At 38.8% G+C, this 17410-nt stretch overlaps 1 protein-coding gene and 1 non-coding gene across 4 annotated transcripts in view; one reads left to right on the top strand and one right to left on the bottom strand.

The window, feature by feature from the left end:
• The window catches only part of CMYA5 (cardiomyopathy associated 5), a 107548-nt gene that overhangs the window by 52494 nt on the left and 37644 nt on the right, over nt 1–17410 (bottom strand). For all 3 annotated transcript variants that reach the window (XR_010941999.1, XM_067731108.1, XM_067731107.1), the window contains exon 2: nt 27–10128. Coding sequence is in view for 2 of the 3 variants with exons in the window: in XM_067731108.1 (XP_067587209.1) it covers nt 27–10128 (10102 nt within the window). In the remaining variant the exon portion in view is untranslated. The remainder of the gene's footprint in view (nt 1–26; nt 10129–17410) is intronic.
• Nucleotides 13810–13938, top strand: LOC137222865 (small nucleolar RNA SNORA72). The gene has a single exon (XR_010942642.1). It is a non-coding gene; the product is annotated as a small nucleolar RNA SNORA72 (small nucleolar RNA).

Below are 17410 nucleotides of genomic sequence, written 5' to 3'. Positions count from 1 at the left end.
ACTTGTATGCTTTAAAATCTATTTACCTTTATAGCACTTATAGCTGTATCAAGCGTTGAAACCTCATGGTCTTTGTGGGTACCAAACAGCTTGTCAACAGCAGAAATTGGGCTTTTACATGTGTGGCAATATGTGTCAATCTGGGACTTTTTCAATTCCTTTTGTTCCTTCTCGGTTACCAACTCTGATGATAACTGGTCTTGTTCTGTCATCTCTCTGTCCAACTCTTCCTGTTCAGCAGACTTACTTTGTTCCACCTCACTCACAAATTCATTTTCACTGACATGTTCAGAGGATTCCTTTCCATGAGATAACACATCTTCAGGGGTGGATTCTGAATACAGTTCTTCTGATAAAGTGTCTTGAGTAACCACTTCGTAATTCAGGGATTCAGCAAATTCATACTCATCCTGAACAGGGCTACTGCAGAGCCGGTCTTCACTCAGCTCAGGGGGAACCATTATTTGAGGTTCTTCTTGCAGTGTTTCTTGAACACAAGTTGCACCAGATGCAAATTCTTCCTCTGGGAAGGACACTTGTACTGGGACATTCAGACTGACCTCTGGATTTGCATTTGCTGCTTCATTAGTCTGGCTGCTCATTTCATCTACTCTCTCCAGGACATGATGAGTGTCTTCAAATGGAACCGCATAGCTTACCCTCTGGGTAACCACTCTGACTTCCTCGGTGATGGAAGCTTTCCTCTGCATAGCTACACTGTCAAGAGCCTCCACGTGGCCTACTGATTCTCCTTCCCTGTAAGCTGCTTTCTGTTTCTCTTCCAGACTCTCCTCCCCGCAAATAGTTTCAAACCTCCCCCAAATTTCCCCTTCTTCAATTATTGATTGGTATGAATCATCCTTACCAACTGGCTTTTCTTCTAGACCTTGGCCTTGGTCCTTTTCAGTTACAGATGTGTCATGGAGAATGTCATCTTTGAGTATGTACTTCTCAAAATATATTCCTGTTCCATCATCAGTGTCAGAATTTCTGCTTGGAAATGATGCTTCAGAATTCACACTGTCACCTTCAGAAGCTGTCTCCCCTTCTTCCTTTTTCTCTCCAACTGCTTCTTCATACAGATCTTTATATAAAAATGCCAGTGCGGGTGGCTCCTCCAGAAGTTCAGGATTAATGGCTTTAGCAGTGGTAGGAAATATCTGGGTTCGTGACAAAACTCCTTCCTCTTCATCAAATAAAGGCATCCCAGGTGACTTTGAGTCCACATCTCTATTTATGTTCTTTGGAGCATCTCTGTCAGCTGATTTTTGGATAACCGAAGACTTTTGGGTCTCTGGGCCAGATAATTTGCTGTAGTCCTTTTCTAGTCCATAAAAACTTTCATCTAATTTCACCAATTCATATTCATATTCTAGGGCACTTTCCTCTGAACGTTCTGGGAGAGAGACAGCTTCTCCTGGAACTTCCTTTGACAGCTCTCCTTCAACATTTAATTTCCATGGAGTTCTCTGTTTTTCTGGGTCTGGGGAGATGTTATAATCAATCAATGTATATTTTTCAAAATAATCCTCTTCACTGGGAATTTCAGGCTGATTAAAGGCTAAATCACCAGTTTCTGAATCTGTGGATATCTCCTCTTTGGTTGTATGAGTTTCCTTTTTTTGGTCTTCTTTCGATGGTGTAACTTTTTTATCAGAATCTTCTAACTTACTCTGTAATGTTTTATAGCAAGCAACTGCCTCACTCTCATCATGGAAGGGTATAGGCTTAAAGGAGGCCTTCTCTTCCAAATATTCTAACTTATCTTGGATTTGTTCACTTTCTTCCTCATCAACTGAAGAAATAAATGCAGGAGCATGAATGTTCAATATCTCACAACCTTCAGAAATGATACTGAAGGCACTCTTTTGCTCTTCTGAAAGTCCAGCTGGCTTACTAGTCACTGTAAATTCTTCATCTCTTACATATGTGTCTTCAGGCTCCTTGGAAATCATCTCATCAATACTGATTGTTGTTGCATTAGTTATAAATTGAGCATAGTTGCTGCTCACTGAAGAGCGTGGTTCATTTACATGGGTGTCTTCCACAGCTTCCAAGTGGTGCTTTGAAACAAGAACAGATTGTTCAGACATTTCAGATGCTTGATCTTGAGATGTTTGAATAGTATGGACCATATGCCTCTCTGGAGTCAATTCTGACCATGGATCTAAAATCCTTTCAGATTCTTTAGATGGAGATCTTTGTTTACTTTCTTTTGTGGTATCTACTGAGCCACCTTTTGGCAGCTCTGACGCTGTGACCTGTCCCTTTTCTTCATTGTGACTTACCACATCCCTGCTTGACTTGTCCAATACCAGATTTCCTTCCTTCGGTAAAGAGTGATCATTTATTTCATCACGATAAGGAAGATCTACTGGAAGGAAAGTCCTGGTTTTCTCCACCAACACTTTACGTTCTTCTAATGGATGTGGTTGGGTTCCTACTGCCTTTGTTTCCCTGATTTCTGGGTGAGCCTCTGAGATCATGGTTTCTGATTTTTCAGTAATTTCTGTAGTTTTAACTAATGAAAATGGTTGAGTTTCACCCAAAGAATGACTGAAAGAGATATCTGACTCTTCAGGCATATGCCTGGCTATATTCATGGAATAAGGCTGAATTTCCTGCTGCTCTTTTCCTTCTAAAAATGCATGTGACGGCTCTTCTTTTTCTTCTCCTTTACCCTCCTCAATAATTTTGTATCTTTCTTTGTGGTCATCATTTTGATAGACTTGCTGCAGCGCAGTAGCAGCTTTTGGTTCTTCCAATTTAATAGGGCTAGATCCGTGTGTAATTTGTGCCTTCCCTATTTCATTATTACCTCTAAGCTCTAATGGGGCCACCGTTTCTTGTTTTTCTGCCACCACCTTCTTTTCTTCCAAGGAATATGATCTCATTCCCAAGTTACCTTTCTCCTCAGTTGGGCTAACAGATCTGAGTTTTATTTCCTCTTCAGAAATTTTCAAGGAAGTAGGTTTTGGCATCTCTTTCTCTAGTCTGTCTTCACCAAGATCAATTAAACTGTCTTTAGATTCTTCTACTGGCAAAATTATTGACTGCAGCTCCTCTGATTCCTCTGTGATATTTTTACTTGCAAAGCTAGATGAAGCTGATTTGGGCTGTTGTGGCACCTTATCTATTGCATCAAATAAAAAGAGTGATTTTTCTTTTTGATCACTTCCTGGCTCTTCTTTAAGGATAGAAATATTCCATTTAGATGGAGGGGAGATTTCTGGCATCTGGGGTCTTTTACCATCAGTGATATGAAGACAAGCAGCATTTTTGGCTTCTTCCATAATGGATTTCTCACCCATGGGAGAATAAGATTGAATTCTAAGATGTCCCTCACCATCAGCAGAAGTAACTACTGAGTTTAGGTCCGTTTCCTCTGAATAGTCTAGGACTTCTTTCTTCCCATAATCTTCACTAGATGCCTCAAAGTTGGATTTTGGCTGTGGCAAAACTTCTACATTTGATAACAATGTGGGTTTTTCTTTAAAGTCTTGACCTTCACCAGATTTAACTAAAGAACCTGTGGATTCTGCAGCAGTTTCAGGTTTGGCCTCTAGCAACAGATGATCCGCTGGCTTCTCATTTGCATGAACGTCAGCTGGAGCAGGACCTCTAGGCTCTATCACAGTCACTGCTTTTTCTACAGATGGGCTTGGCTGAGCTTCTAAATCTTCTTTTTCAGCAACTGTGTTATCTGGAGTGCTTGACTGTAAAAATAAACTGGACAACCACGATGTGAAAGATGAAATTCCTTTCTTTCCCTTTTCCTCAGAGAGGCCTGGCTCCACTGCCTTCTGCTGCTTGGGTGGCTTTTGTATGACCTCAGGTGACTCTGGGGGTTGAGGGTCTTCATTTTCTTGGGTTGAGGAGAGGGGTTTTATTTGTGTGGGTGTTTTCACTTCAGATGCTGGTTTCCCTCTCTCAGCATCATCTACAACCTCTGACTGAACCACTTTTGATTCTTCTCCAGGTAAGGGAGATATACGCCTGTGTGCTTCTTTTTCATTGCCCAGTGCAAGTTCTGCCTCTTCTGCCAGGAAATGGGCTGCTTTGGCAAGAGAGGGAAGAGTTTCTGATTTGACCTCTTCTGTTGATGGGCCAGACACTGGTTTCTGGAAGATTCTTTCAGATGGTGTTTTGATTTCTTCCCAGCTGTCTTCTTTGCAAGGCCTGGAAAATTCTGTGTTTGCTTTCTCCGATACCAAACTTTCACTTCCCACTAAAGAAAGGGTCTGCTTCCCTTCTGCTTCATTTCTCTCCACATTTCCAGCTGGAACTAAAGATTTTGGTTTGGGGGCCAGCTTTATTCCTTCAGAAGAATAAGTTTTAGTTGCTAAGGTCTCTATGTTACCACTAGAGGTATCGAGAGTAGACACTGGTTCTTGTAATGATAAGTGAGATTCTTCTGCAGAATGTGGCAGAATTTGCCTTCTGATTTCAGTTGCGTGGTCTTTCTCTGACAGAGCAGGCTTGAGCTGCCCTGTCATCAGATCACTGGTACCAGAGGAACCCAACGGCACAGATCCAGGGACTCTTTCTTCATGGTGACTTGCCAAGTCTCTCTCTGGCTTTTTCAGCATCCAATTTTCATCCTTTGGAGAAATAAGGGCCTCTTTCATGTGTGTTTCTTTGACATCTGTAGGCTCAGTTGTCATAAATGATTTTGATTCTTCCAAAGACAAATTTTCTTTCATAGACAAAAATTGTTTAATACCCATATCTTGTTTATCTGCAAAAGATCTGTTTACGTCAGGTAATTTAACAGCTTGGTCTGAATGAAGTTCTTTTTCAGGCTTCTCTTCTTCCACAGGGAGGTCAGAAGAAGCAATCTTTGATGGCTCTGTTATACTCTGGGGTACATGAAATGAATTTGGTTGGTCAGTTTCTTCATTTAATTTAGTTACAGTATTATCTGTCACTTGTGCCTTCAAATTTCCTGTTGGCAGTAACAGGCTTATTTCTTGTTTTCCTTCTTTTTTAAAGTCAACTGAATGGTTCAACTCTCCTGATAATCCTTTTAAAGAAAAAGTGTGTGGCTGAAGTTCTTCTGGGTTGTCTCCTTCAACTAGAGAGGTAAATGCTTCCCTTGATCCTAAGCTAACTACCTTAGGAGAGAAAGCTTTAATTTCTTGAATCTGAGGTTCCTCCCTAAGGCATGATGAAACCTCTGAAATTTCAGGCACTGTAGTTGACACATGAAGTCCCCTGTTTTCTTCTTTTCCTTCTCCTCTGCTTCTAAGTTCAGCTAGGCCCTTTTCTAAGGCAGAATCCCCTGTTTCAGTTATGGGAGATTTTATTTGTTTTGTATCTATGGATTCACTTTGCCTACCTAAACCACCAGTGAATTCAGAGCCAGAATTTGGTAATTCTGATACTTGATGTGGCTTGTCTTCCTTCTCAGGTTCCAAAGACAGCTGTGCCAGAGCAAGATCTTGATTTTCTGACAGGAAATCTCCCTGAACTACAGAAGGTGTCTCCATTGCCTGTTTGCTCTTATCACCACAGAGGGTTGGTAATGTTGAAGCTAAATCTTCTGATGCTAAATATTCTAACTCAGGAAAAGAACTTGCTGTTTGCTCATTTTTGCCTTTTGTAACTATATATTTGAGTGCAGGTGACACGTTCTGTGAGGAAGGAAGTTCAGTTTCTGTTTTCTTTATCTCACCACCTAGGTTGAGCGAAAGCACATGGTCAGGTCCTGACATCTCTGAGGCAGAAATAGAATTTTTTTTCTGTGACACATCCAAATATTCAGAGTCGAAGACTGTAGAAAATGGAAGATCTTGTTTGTTTTCCACCCTTGCTTCCTTTGATATATCTGAATGCTGAGAAGACAATGTTTTGGTTACTGCCAACCCAGGTTTAATGTCTTCAGTTTCTACCTTTGACAAAACAGAATGCTCTGGTATAGAGGATATGCTTGCAGGTAAATCAAATTTAATTTCTTTCCCTATTTCTGACCAAGCCGGATGTTGGGATGCAGCAGTTTCAGCGGGAGAAGAACTAGCTTTAATTGCTACATTGTCTTCTTCTTTAAGAAGTGAATGCTTATCTACAGATGTTACCATCTGAAGCGGCAAACCAATTCCTAATTCACTCTTTCCTACTTTTGTTAAGACTGGATATTCTGTAGGGGTGGGAAGAGATAAATCTGTTGGGATTTCTTCTTTTGCTAATTTGGTTAAGCTTGAATCATGCTTTGTTACAGATGTCATGGTTATTGAAGAACTGGGTTCAATTTCTTTCTTTATGTCTTCTGACAAAGCTGAAAATTCTGATATGGGTGGTGCATGCTCAACTTCCTTTTCCACTCCTGGTGACGCTGAATGCAGCACTCTAGGTGTACCAGTTATTTTAGAATCATGTTGCACTTCTGCAACACAAATCTCAGGTCCAGATAAAGATGTTTCCTTTAGAGGTGAATATGGCTTTATTACTTCAGGCTCATTCTCTGACAACCTTCTCTGTTCTAGTTCAGATGTCACAGTTAAATTGGGTTTGACATCCTTCTTTGGCTCATCTACCAAGTCAGGCAGAACTGAATCTTTCATCCCAGACTCTGGAACATTTGGAGGCTGAGGCTCCATTTCTTGATCCCGTAATACATGTGCTATAGCTTCTTGAGAATCAGGCACAATTTCTTCCTTACTTTTAACTTTTAACAAAGCCATCTGTTCATCTGCAGATTTTGGAGTGAGTGATGTTTTGGGTTCTTGTTCTTTCTTAATTGCATGGACTGAATCAGGTGAAACTGAACACTGAGATACAGGCAAAACAGGTTTGGTTTCTTCCTTTACCATGGACAATTGTGCAGGTGTTGCAGCTAGTGATGAACTAGTCTTAATTTCTCCCTTCTCTGAATCACTGGTTAAACTTGGCGGAATCAAGTCTTCAGACTCAGGTTCTAAATATGCTCCAGTTCTCTGCTTCTGTGCCATAATGAGATATTCAGATACAGTTGTTGATGTTGTCTGAGCATCTGGTTTAATCTCTCCCTCATTTGTTGAAGGGAGCCAACTCAAGTCTTCAGGTGCAGACACCAAAGGAGAAGTTTCAGTTCTTTGCTTCTGTGATGAACTTAGATGCTCAGGTACAGGTGTAGCAGTTGGTGCAATTTCTTCCTCATCTGCTTCTGAGAAGCAGGAATATCCTGACACAGCCATTGCAGTTAACAGTGAATCAGGCTCAGTTTCCTCCTTATTTGTTTCTGGGATCCTATATGGTGGGATGGAAGCTTGTGATGCTGAATCTGGAGAAAAAAGTTCAGCTTCTTCGGTGTCTTCATCTGACAAAATCGTGTGTTCAGATGGTGATGTTAAACATATTGGAGAATCACACTCAAATTCTCTTTTCTCTGTCTCCTGAGTTCCATAGGATGGAAATGAGAATTCTGACACAAATGCAGAGTCTGGAGAAAAAGGTCCAATGTCTTCTTGCTCTTCTTCTGAGAAATTCATGGGTGAGGAGGCATCTTTTAGATTTAAAGGGGATCTGTGGACAATTGCTTCCTCCTGTGACTCCAGTGTTGCATATGGCGGTACTGAAAATTCAGACGCAGAGGTGGAAGAGGGTGTGTACCACTCCATCTCTACTGTCTCTTCTTCTGAGAGGACCACATGTTCAGATGGGGTGGCTGAAAGTGGTGGGGCCTGGCATTCAGGAGTCCCCTCAGTTGTGTATGGTGGCAGAGAGCATTCAGATACAGAGGCCACCTCTGGGGGATAGAATCTGGTGTCCTCCTTCTCTTCTTCTAACAGAGTCTTGTGCTCAGAAATACCTTTTGATTTCAACAGGGAGACATCACCAATTATTTTCTTTGGGGATTCCTGTGTTACATTTGGCGGGACTGCATATTGGGAGGTCAGTGTTAAATCTGGTGTGAAATGCTCATTTCCTAGGTTCTCTTCTTCTGATAGGACCATGTGTTCAGATGTAGCAGTTGAAAGCAGTGGTGACTGGCATTCAGAAGTCCCCTCAGCTGTGTATGGCGAGAGAGAATGTTCAGATACAGAGGCCACCTCTGGGGAATACAGCCTAGTGTCTTCCTTCTCTTCTTCTGACGGAATCAGGGGCTCAGACACACCTTTTGATGTTAATGGGAACTTATGGTCAGTTGTTTTCTTTGGTGACTCTTTTGTTGCCTGTGAGGGAATTGAATATTCAGAAGCAGATGTGGAATGTGGTGTGTAATGCCCATTTTCTGAAGCCTCTTCTCTGGACAGGACCACGTGCTCTGCTGTAGCTGTTGAAAACAGTGGGGACTGGCATTCAGGAGTCTTCTCAGTTGTGGATGGTGAGACAGATGTAGAGGTTGAAGCTGGGGAATAAGGCTCAAATTCATCATTCTCCTCTTCTGACAAAACTGCATGTTCAGATACAGGTTTTACATTAGGTGAAGAAACTGGCTCAACTTCTTGCTTCTCTCGTTCATAGTTCAAATCCTGTGTGACTGAATACTCCGATATGAAAGCAGAATCAGTAGAAACAGACTCATTTTCCTCTCTTTCTTCCTCAGATAAGGTGACATGTTCAGGTGTTGATGTCGTCAGTAATGGCAGAATGGTCTCGTCTTCTTTCTGCTCCACTTCAGGGGCCAAGCGTGGTGGGAAGGGCTCCTCAGAAACTGATGGACTTTCTGGGTAATCAAGTTCTATGATCTCTTCTTCCACTAAATTAGAATCTTCAGGTTCAGGGGTAGCAGATATTGGTAGAGGCGTTTCTATTTCTTCTTTCTCTGGTTCCTCTAACACTAGAGGTTCAGAAAGAGAAATGGATGTCTCGGGCATGTTTTCATCCTTCTCTCCTTTGACAGCGAGATGAGGAGGGTTCAGTCGTTCAGAGACTGGTTTTGCCCTTTCTGGTGAAGTCAGATCCAGTTCTTCTCTCTCTGGGCCAAAATCTTCCTGGATAGAGGCTGTCAGACCTGGTGAAAGTGTTTCCAGAGAACCCTTCTCTGACTCCAGTGAAATGGAATGGTCAGCAGAAGATACGTCTTCCCTCTTTACCTCGTCCACTAACGGCAGTGAGACTGAAGAGTCATGCTCTGCAGTTACCATTTCTTGTGAATCAGCCTCAGATTCTTCCTTTGCTGTTTCCAGGAACGCAGGTGCAGATGTATTGGGTGTAAGAGAGGAAGGCTCTATCTCACGGGGTTTTGCTTCATCAGCTGGCAGCTGTGGCACTGACTGTGGAGCGCTGAGCTGTGTTTCTTGTTCTGCTGTGTCATTACTTGTATAAGAGGAAGGTGTGTGCTTGGTAGTAGATGCAGCCCTTAAGGGAGAATCAGCGTAAATTTTCTTTAGATCTTCATGACTGAATGAGGTCAGGGACTTTGATCCTTTGGAAACTGCACCTCTCCAGGGTGCAGCAAGCTCTTTTACTTCATCATCGTCTATGCTTTGGGCTACTGATTTGCCTGTTTTGGAAACTACATTAGAATCATGATTGCCCAAATCTGGCTCTAGACTAATGGATGCATCTTTCCCCTTCCTATAATGTATTTCTTTAATTACATAACCCTTTGGCAATGTTCCATAAAATTGTAAAGGAATTAATTCTTCTTTAACAGAATTAAACATCTTAATTTTATATTGTACTGTTCCTATGTAAACTGGCCTTAACACTAACGGTTTGTGTTCTTTGTATATCGCTCCAGTGATAGGAGGTGTATTTGAGGTGGTCTTCTTGTTTCTCATCTTATCGTAAATGCCAGTAGATGAATTCTTTTTCTGGGTCTTTAGTTCCTGGCTTTCTGAAATTAAAGGATTACTTGTTTTGTTTGCTGGAACATCTTGGGATTCAAAAGAATTTCTTTTTTTGTTGCCTTTCCGACGCAATGATGGTGAGCCATGCTTTGACTTAGGCTTTCTTTTCCGAACTTTTTTAACTTCATCCACAATAAAGGAAACATTCCCTGGAGGAGACTTCAGAGTCGACCCTTCCAGACTACACACACCAGAGGTCTGACTTTCTTCCAAGGCCCAAGGAGTGGAAGACCTACTTGAATTGGTCTCCCAGGTTATTCCACTATCTTCCCGTTGAACTGTTACCATGGAAAAGGAGGGGTCAGATATGATACACTTCTGCTTGGTCTTGCCCTCTTCATTCTGGTCTGATAACCTAGAGTAAATAATGATATTATTAATAATTCTACATATATTAATAATAAAAATAACAGTAATTACATATTCTAATAATAAGGTCAATGTCCTACTCTTACTAGGTAAAGGATTAATGTAAAATTAAAACATACAGATGAATAGTGCCATCCATATCAAAAATAAGGATGTATACAAAATAAAGTTTAAAAATTGAAGTCAGGATACCAAATACAATAACACATCCCAGGGTGGAATAAATCAATATCCTGCAAAGTCAAAAAAAAGCTAAAGTGAAATTCCCTACCTTCCCCTATCAGGATTGCCCCCAGACCTCCTGTGGCTCACCCAGTCCCTCAGGCTCACTGTCTACTCACCAGGACCTTCATAATGGCCCTTGCACCTGTGCCTTCCCTGTTACTGCTATCACTACCTTGACCTAGCTTTTTATCACATCACCCCTTGATTATTTCATTAGCTTCCTAACTGGTCAGCTAGTATCACGTTTACCTCCTGCCCTCCCCCCACCCTCAATCCATCCTGCCTATCTTTCCAGACCAAGTTTACTAAAAATTTTCATCATGCCACTTCCTGCTCAAAAACGTCAGTAAATTCCTTATATCTATAGAAAAATAAATTCAAAATACTTAACTCTCTGATCCCTACCTGACCTTCTTTCCAAGTACCCACTTCCACCCTATCCCTACATGGTACATTTCTGTTTTAACTAGATAATTCTGTGTTCAGTAAATATATCACGGAAACTCTGAGTCAGGGCCATGAAGAGAAAGTAGTGAATATAGAGAGATCACAAAAAAACCCAGCAGCCTACTGTGCTGTATTTAACTCATCTGTAAACCAGGAATCATAATAGAACCTACTTCACGGGATTGCTGTGAGGTTTAAATTAGCTAATACACATGAAATGCTTAGAAAATGTGCCTGGCATGTAATTAACACTCAAAAAACATGATCTGTAATCAGGTCCTCCATATAATCCTTGAACTAGAGATCAAAGGAGCCTGGGCATGTTCATTTTCAATGGCTAAAGAGGTTTGGAAAGATGGTCACCTTGGACTGCTCTCATATGCCCTCAAGAGATGGCTGGCTTTGGCTGTCCCTTTCAATTGCCATTGGGCCTTTGTCTCAGACTCTGCAGCACTCTTCCCTGGAATTTTCCTACACTTTCTCCTCCCCTGTGCTCATGCCATTCTTCCACTTACAATTCTTATCCCCCACCTTCATCTACCTTTCCTGCATATTTAAATTCTATCTACTCTTCAAGGCTTAGTTTTAAAACCTCCAGTGTTACCATCCCTGACCAATTCAGCAGGCATATTTGCCTTTAAGTTCAAGACTGAGATAAATACAGAACTATTGACTGACTTATACACTTTTCTACAACAATAAAAACACAAACAAAAATCTATGCTAAAAAACCACTAAGCATAAGTATTCAATTAAGGCACTTTTAAAAAACATACAGAGATAAAATTTAGGTCCCTAACCAATCATTTTTTTTATCATCAGTCACTGCTTATATTAGCGGTCCTTAATTCTGGATACATTTTAGAGTCATCTGTAGAGAGATTTTAAAAAATACTGATGCCACACTATACCCCTTCCCACAGAGACGCTAGTTTAATCGTACTAGGGTAGGAAGTTTTAAGAGCTTCCAGGTGACTCCATTATGCATCCAGAGTTGCAAATCACTGGGCTAAACAATCCTAGCTATGAAACTTAACTAGTACCTGCCTTTCTAGCTTACCCTGAACGCTTTTTAGTTTGTTAGGTTAGGCTGAAAGCCAAGACCATAAATCTTTGCAGGTACATTCAACTCCCCTTTCTGAAACTTCAGAGTTTCCCCAGTAGTCATCCGCAAAGGGCTTATGGACTGCTGAGATCCTGATCTCCTTAGATCTCACCCATGACCAAGTCGAGCCTGGGGCAGAAAGAACCCCTGGACCACTGGTCTTCAGTAGCAAGCATCCTCATCCGTTTACCCCAGGATGCTGAAAACAATTTCATTTTCTACACATGCAGTGAGTGAAAATGGCTGGAAAGCGGTGAGAAGAACTGGTTTCTCCATTTCCCTGGTAACTCTGCTCTCACTTATTTGCTTTGGTATTGAACTTAATTAGTAATTGATACCTTATCTTGGTTCTGAACTGAATCTTATTTTTAATGTTTTTCAGGCTCCTTTACATATCTAATTAAACTTATTCCTTGAAATTTTCAATTCCTTCTACCCCTTCTCCCTTCTGTTTAACTTAACAAAGGCAGAACGAAATTAAAAATTAAGGTTATAGCATGCAACTGAAAAGTCAGCATTTCGAATGCCCATCATTGTAGTAGTATTACAAAAGCAATTATAATTCAAAGTTAATTACTGATTGTAAATTCAATGTACTCAACCAGAGAAGTTTTCATTACTCATTAGAATGAGTTCATGAGTGCTTAGCAGAATACCCAAATGTTGATCATAAAAAGATAGAGGCCTACTGAGGTGGGTTCACTCAATCATTTACTTATTCATTCACTCATTTATTTCTTCATTTAATAAAATTTTATTGAGTTTAAATACTAGGAATACAAATATAAAGACACAGAATCTTCTCTCAAGAAATTCAAAATCTAACAGGGAGACAGAACTAAACATTTTAATACAGTGTGGTAAGTTCATTTACAGAAGATAGGCAAGATACAGTGAGAACATAAAGAAGGGAAGACCTCAAGAGGAAAGATACTTGCACTGGATTCTGAAGAGGAAATAGGAGTTTGCCAAATGGATGAAGAGTGGTGGTGGTGTAAGGATGGGAAGCTCATTCCAGGAAAATGTCACAGGATATGAAAAAAACGTACACATGAATAAATCAGTCTGGCTCACTGAGAAACCCAAAGTATTTGGGGATATCTTGATTATTGGATGGGAGCAAAGGAATAGAAGAAAAACACAGCCAACAGGAATCAGAGAATAACTATATTAGCATGTGTAAAGTCATAGCCCAAGTATTCAAATTACACTCAGTGTAAAGAAACCATTTTCCTTAATAGAAGACCAATGATCTCCCTAGAATTCAGAAGTGTTTCTTACTCAGGAACACAAATGTTCTCATCTATGCAAAGATGTATACATCAATTTTCCATAATTAATGGATATTGGCTATGAACATGATCTTATTCATTCTCCTCTGATTCTCACAAAGCAATCTTCTGATTATTACTTGGCTTCCCAAGCAGATTTATCTGAGAGTGAGAAGAAACACTTCTTGATGACCTGGGGAGCTCACTTCCTCCTTTCAGAATTGGTCAAGGAGAAGGTTCAGTAGATTTGAGTTAGATCCAGGAAAGAACAGACTGATACCAAGTTGAGTGCCAAAGACTTCTTCCTTTTCAGGATAAACTTTATCTGATTTCCTTCTATTCCTATTTATTAAGAGACATTTTTAATAATGAATGAATGCTAAATTTTATTATACAATTTTTATGCAAAATTGACCATATTCTTTATTCTGTTAATGTGGTGAATTACGATTGATTTCCAGATGTCAAACCAACCCTGAACTCCTGAAATGACTTCAACATGGTTGTGAGGTATTATATTTTTTATATTAAAAAGCTGGATTTTGTTTAGGAATTTTGCTCCTGTGTTCATGAATAATTGGCCTATAATATCCTTTCTTACAACGTGCTTGTCAGGTTTTTGTATCAAGATTGTGCTGCCTCTTGTAATAATCAGGGCAGGGTAAACATTTGCTATATTAAGACCATGCATGTGTCCCCAGACCTAGTTCTTTCCCAAGGTCTGGTTTTGTAAATGCTGAGGATAAACCAAAAAAGAAAAACAAAACATTGTGCTGCCTCAAAGAACAAATTGGGAAGTGTTCTCTCCTTCACTATTCTCTGGAAGAGTTTGTAGAAGATTGTATTATTTCTCTCTTGAGTGCTTGGTAGACTTTACTGGTGAAGTCATCTGCACCTGTAGTCTTCTCTATGGTAAGGTTTTAATTAGCAGTTTAATTTATTTAATAGTTATGTGACTACCTGAAATTTCTTTTTGTGTCACTTTGGATATGTTGTATTTTTCTAAGAATTGACATATTTAACCTAAATTTTAAAAAATCATTGGATTAAATTTGTTCATAGTATTCTTTCAGGATCTTTTAAGTTTCTGTAAGATCTAAAATTGTATCCATTTTTTCAATTCTGATATTGGTCATTTGTGTCTCCTTTTTATGTTCTTCATCTTTATAAAAATTGACAGACATTATAATTTGGTAATCTTTTCAATAAAGTTTGGCTTTATTGATGTTTCCTTTTTCATAAATGTCTGCTTTCTATTATTTGCTTTTTCAACTTTGAGTTTAGTTAGCAAGTATTTTTCTACCTTCTTGAGATAGATTCTTATATCATTAATTTCTATCTTTCTCCCTTTCTAATGTTTCTAATATTTCTCCTTTACTATAACTTAAGACTAGGCATTTCTCTTTAACCAAAGATTTTGATGCATCACATAAAAGTTGGTATATAGTATTTTCATCATTATTATTATTAATCTCAAAATATTTTTGAATTTCCATTGTGATATCTTATCTGACCCAGAAATTATTTACTTCTTTTTATTCCAAGTTTACTCAGATATAATTGACATAGAACACTGTATAAGTTTAAGGTGTACAGCTTAACAATTTGACTTATATACATCATGAAATGATTACAATAAATTTAATTAACATCCATCATTTCATATAGATATGAAATAAAAGGAAAAGAAAACATTTTTCCTTGTGATGAGAATGCTTAGGATTTACTCACCTAAGAACTTTCATAAAGCTAATTATATTTATCATGTTGTACATTACATCCCTAGTACTTGTTTATTTTATAACTGGGAGTTTGTACCTTTTGACCACCTCCATCCAATTCCCTCGCTCCTTGCCTCTGGTAACAACAAAGCTGATCTCTTTCTCTAAAAGTCTGTTTGTTTGTTTGTTTTTTAAGTATAACTGACCTATAACACTATGTTAGTTCCTGGTACATAACGTGGTGATTCAATATTTCTATACATTTCAAAATGATCACTATAGTAACTCTGGTTACCATCTGTCACCATACAAAGATATTATATCATCACTGACTATATTCTCCACACTGAACATTTCATACCTCTGACTCATTTATTATGCAACTAGAAGCTTGTGCCTCTTAATCTCCCTCACTTATTTCTCTCCTCTCTCCATTCCCCTCTCTTCTGGCAATGACCTCTTTGTTCTCTGTGTCTATAACTCTGTTTTTATCTTGTTTGTTCATGTGTTTTGTTTTTTAGATTCCACATATAAGTGAAATTATACAGTAGTTTTCTTTCTCTGACTTATTTCACTTTAGCATAATAACCTCTAGGTCTACGCATGTTGTCACAAATGGCAAGATTTCATTCTTTTTTATGGCTGAGTAAAATTCCATTGTGCATATGTGTGTGTGTGTAGGTTGATTCCATATCTTGGCTATTGTAAATAATGCTGTAATGAACATAGGGGTGCAGATATCTTTTTGTATTCGTGTTTCATTTTCTTCAGATAAATATTGCTGGATTTATGGAGTGGAATTGCTGGATCATATGATAATTCTATTTTTAATTTTTTGAGGAACCTCCATAATGTTTTCCATAGTGGTGGCACCAATTTACATTCCCACCAACAGTACATAAGCGTTCCCTTTCCTCCACATCCTCACCAACACTTATGATTGTTGTCTTTTTGATACTAGCCATTCTGACAGGTGTGAGGTGATACCTCATTGTGGTTTTGATTTGCATTTTCCTGATGATGAGTGATGTTGAGCATTTTTCATGAGCCCGTTGGCTACTTGAATGTCTTCTTTGGAAAAAGTGCCTATTCAGATCCTCTGCCCATTTTTTAAGTAAGTTGTATGGTTTTTTGTTGTTGTTTTTTGTTGTTGTTGTTTTTGATGTTCAGTTGTGTGATTTCTTTATATATTTTGGATATTAACCTCTTATCAGGTATTTCATTAGCAAATATCTTGTCCCATTCAGTAGGCAGTCTTTTCATTTTGTTGATAGTTCTCTTGCTGTGCTTTTTAGTTTGATGTAGTCCCATTTGTTTATTTTTGCTTTTGCTTCCTCTGCCTGAGGAAACATATCAAAAAATATTGCTAAGATCAATGTCAAAGAGCATACTGCCTATGTTTTCTTTTAGAAGATTTATGGTTTCAGGTCTTATATCTAATCCTTTAATCCATTTTGAGTTTATTTTTGTATATGGTGTAAGAAAGTAGTCCAATAAGATTTTTTTCCATGTAGCTGTCATTTTCCCAACACCATTTATTGAAGAGGCTGTCTTTTCCTCACTGTATATTCTTGTCTCCTGCATCATAGATTAATTGACCATATAAGTGTGGGTTTATTTCTGGGCTCTCTGTTTTGTTTCATTGATCTGTGTGTCTGTTTTTGTGCCAGTACCATGCTGTTTTGATTACTGTAGCTTTGTCATATAGTTTGAAATCAGGGCACGTGATACCTCCAGGTTTGTTCTTCTTTCTCAAGATTGCTTTGGCTATTCAGGGTCTTTCATGGTTCCCACAAATTTTAGAAATATTTTTTCTAGTTCTGTGAAATATGCCATTGGTATTTTGATAGGGATTACATTGAATCTGTAGGTTGCCTTGAGTAGTATGGTCATTTTAACAACATTAATTCTTCCAATTCGTAGGCACGGTGTGTCTTTCCATCTGTTTATGTTGTCCTCAATTTCTTTCATCAGCATATTATAGGTTTCTGAGTACAGGTCTTTCATTTCCTTAGTTAGATTTATTCCTGGGTATTTTATTCTTTTTGATGCAATTGTAAATGGGATTGTTTTCTCAATTTCTCTTTCTGATAGTTCATTGTTCATGTATAGAAAAGCAATAGATTTCTGTATATTAATTTTGTGTCCTGCACTTTTACTGTATTCACTGATGAGTTCTACTAGTTTTTGGTGGCATCTTGAGGATATTCTGTGTATAATATCACACCATCTGCAAACAGTGACAGTTTTACTTCTTTCTTTCCAGTTTGAATTCCTTTTATTTCTTTTTCTAATCTGATTGCTGTGGTTAGGGCTTCCAATACTATGTTGAATAAAAGTGGTGAGAGTGGGCATCCTTGTCTTCTTCCTGACCTTAGAGGAAATGCTTTCAGCTTTTCACTATTGAGTATGATGTTAGCTGAGGGCTTGTCATATGTAGCCTTTATTATGTTGAGATATGTTCTTTCTATACCCACTTTACTGGGAGTTTTTTTTTTA

This window comes from Pseudorca crassidens, chromosome 3 (assembly GCF_039906515.1).
Source record: "Pseudorca crassidens isolate mPseCra1 chromosome 3, mPseCra1.hap1, whole genome shotgun sequence".
NCBI lineage: Eukaryota > Metazoa > Chordata > Mammalia > Artiodactyla > Delphinidae > Pseudorca > Pseudorca crassidens.
The sequence above is the reverse complement of the archived record's forward strand: the minus strand, read 5'-3'. Positions and strand labels throughout refer to the sequence as shown.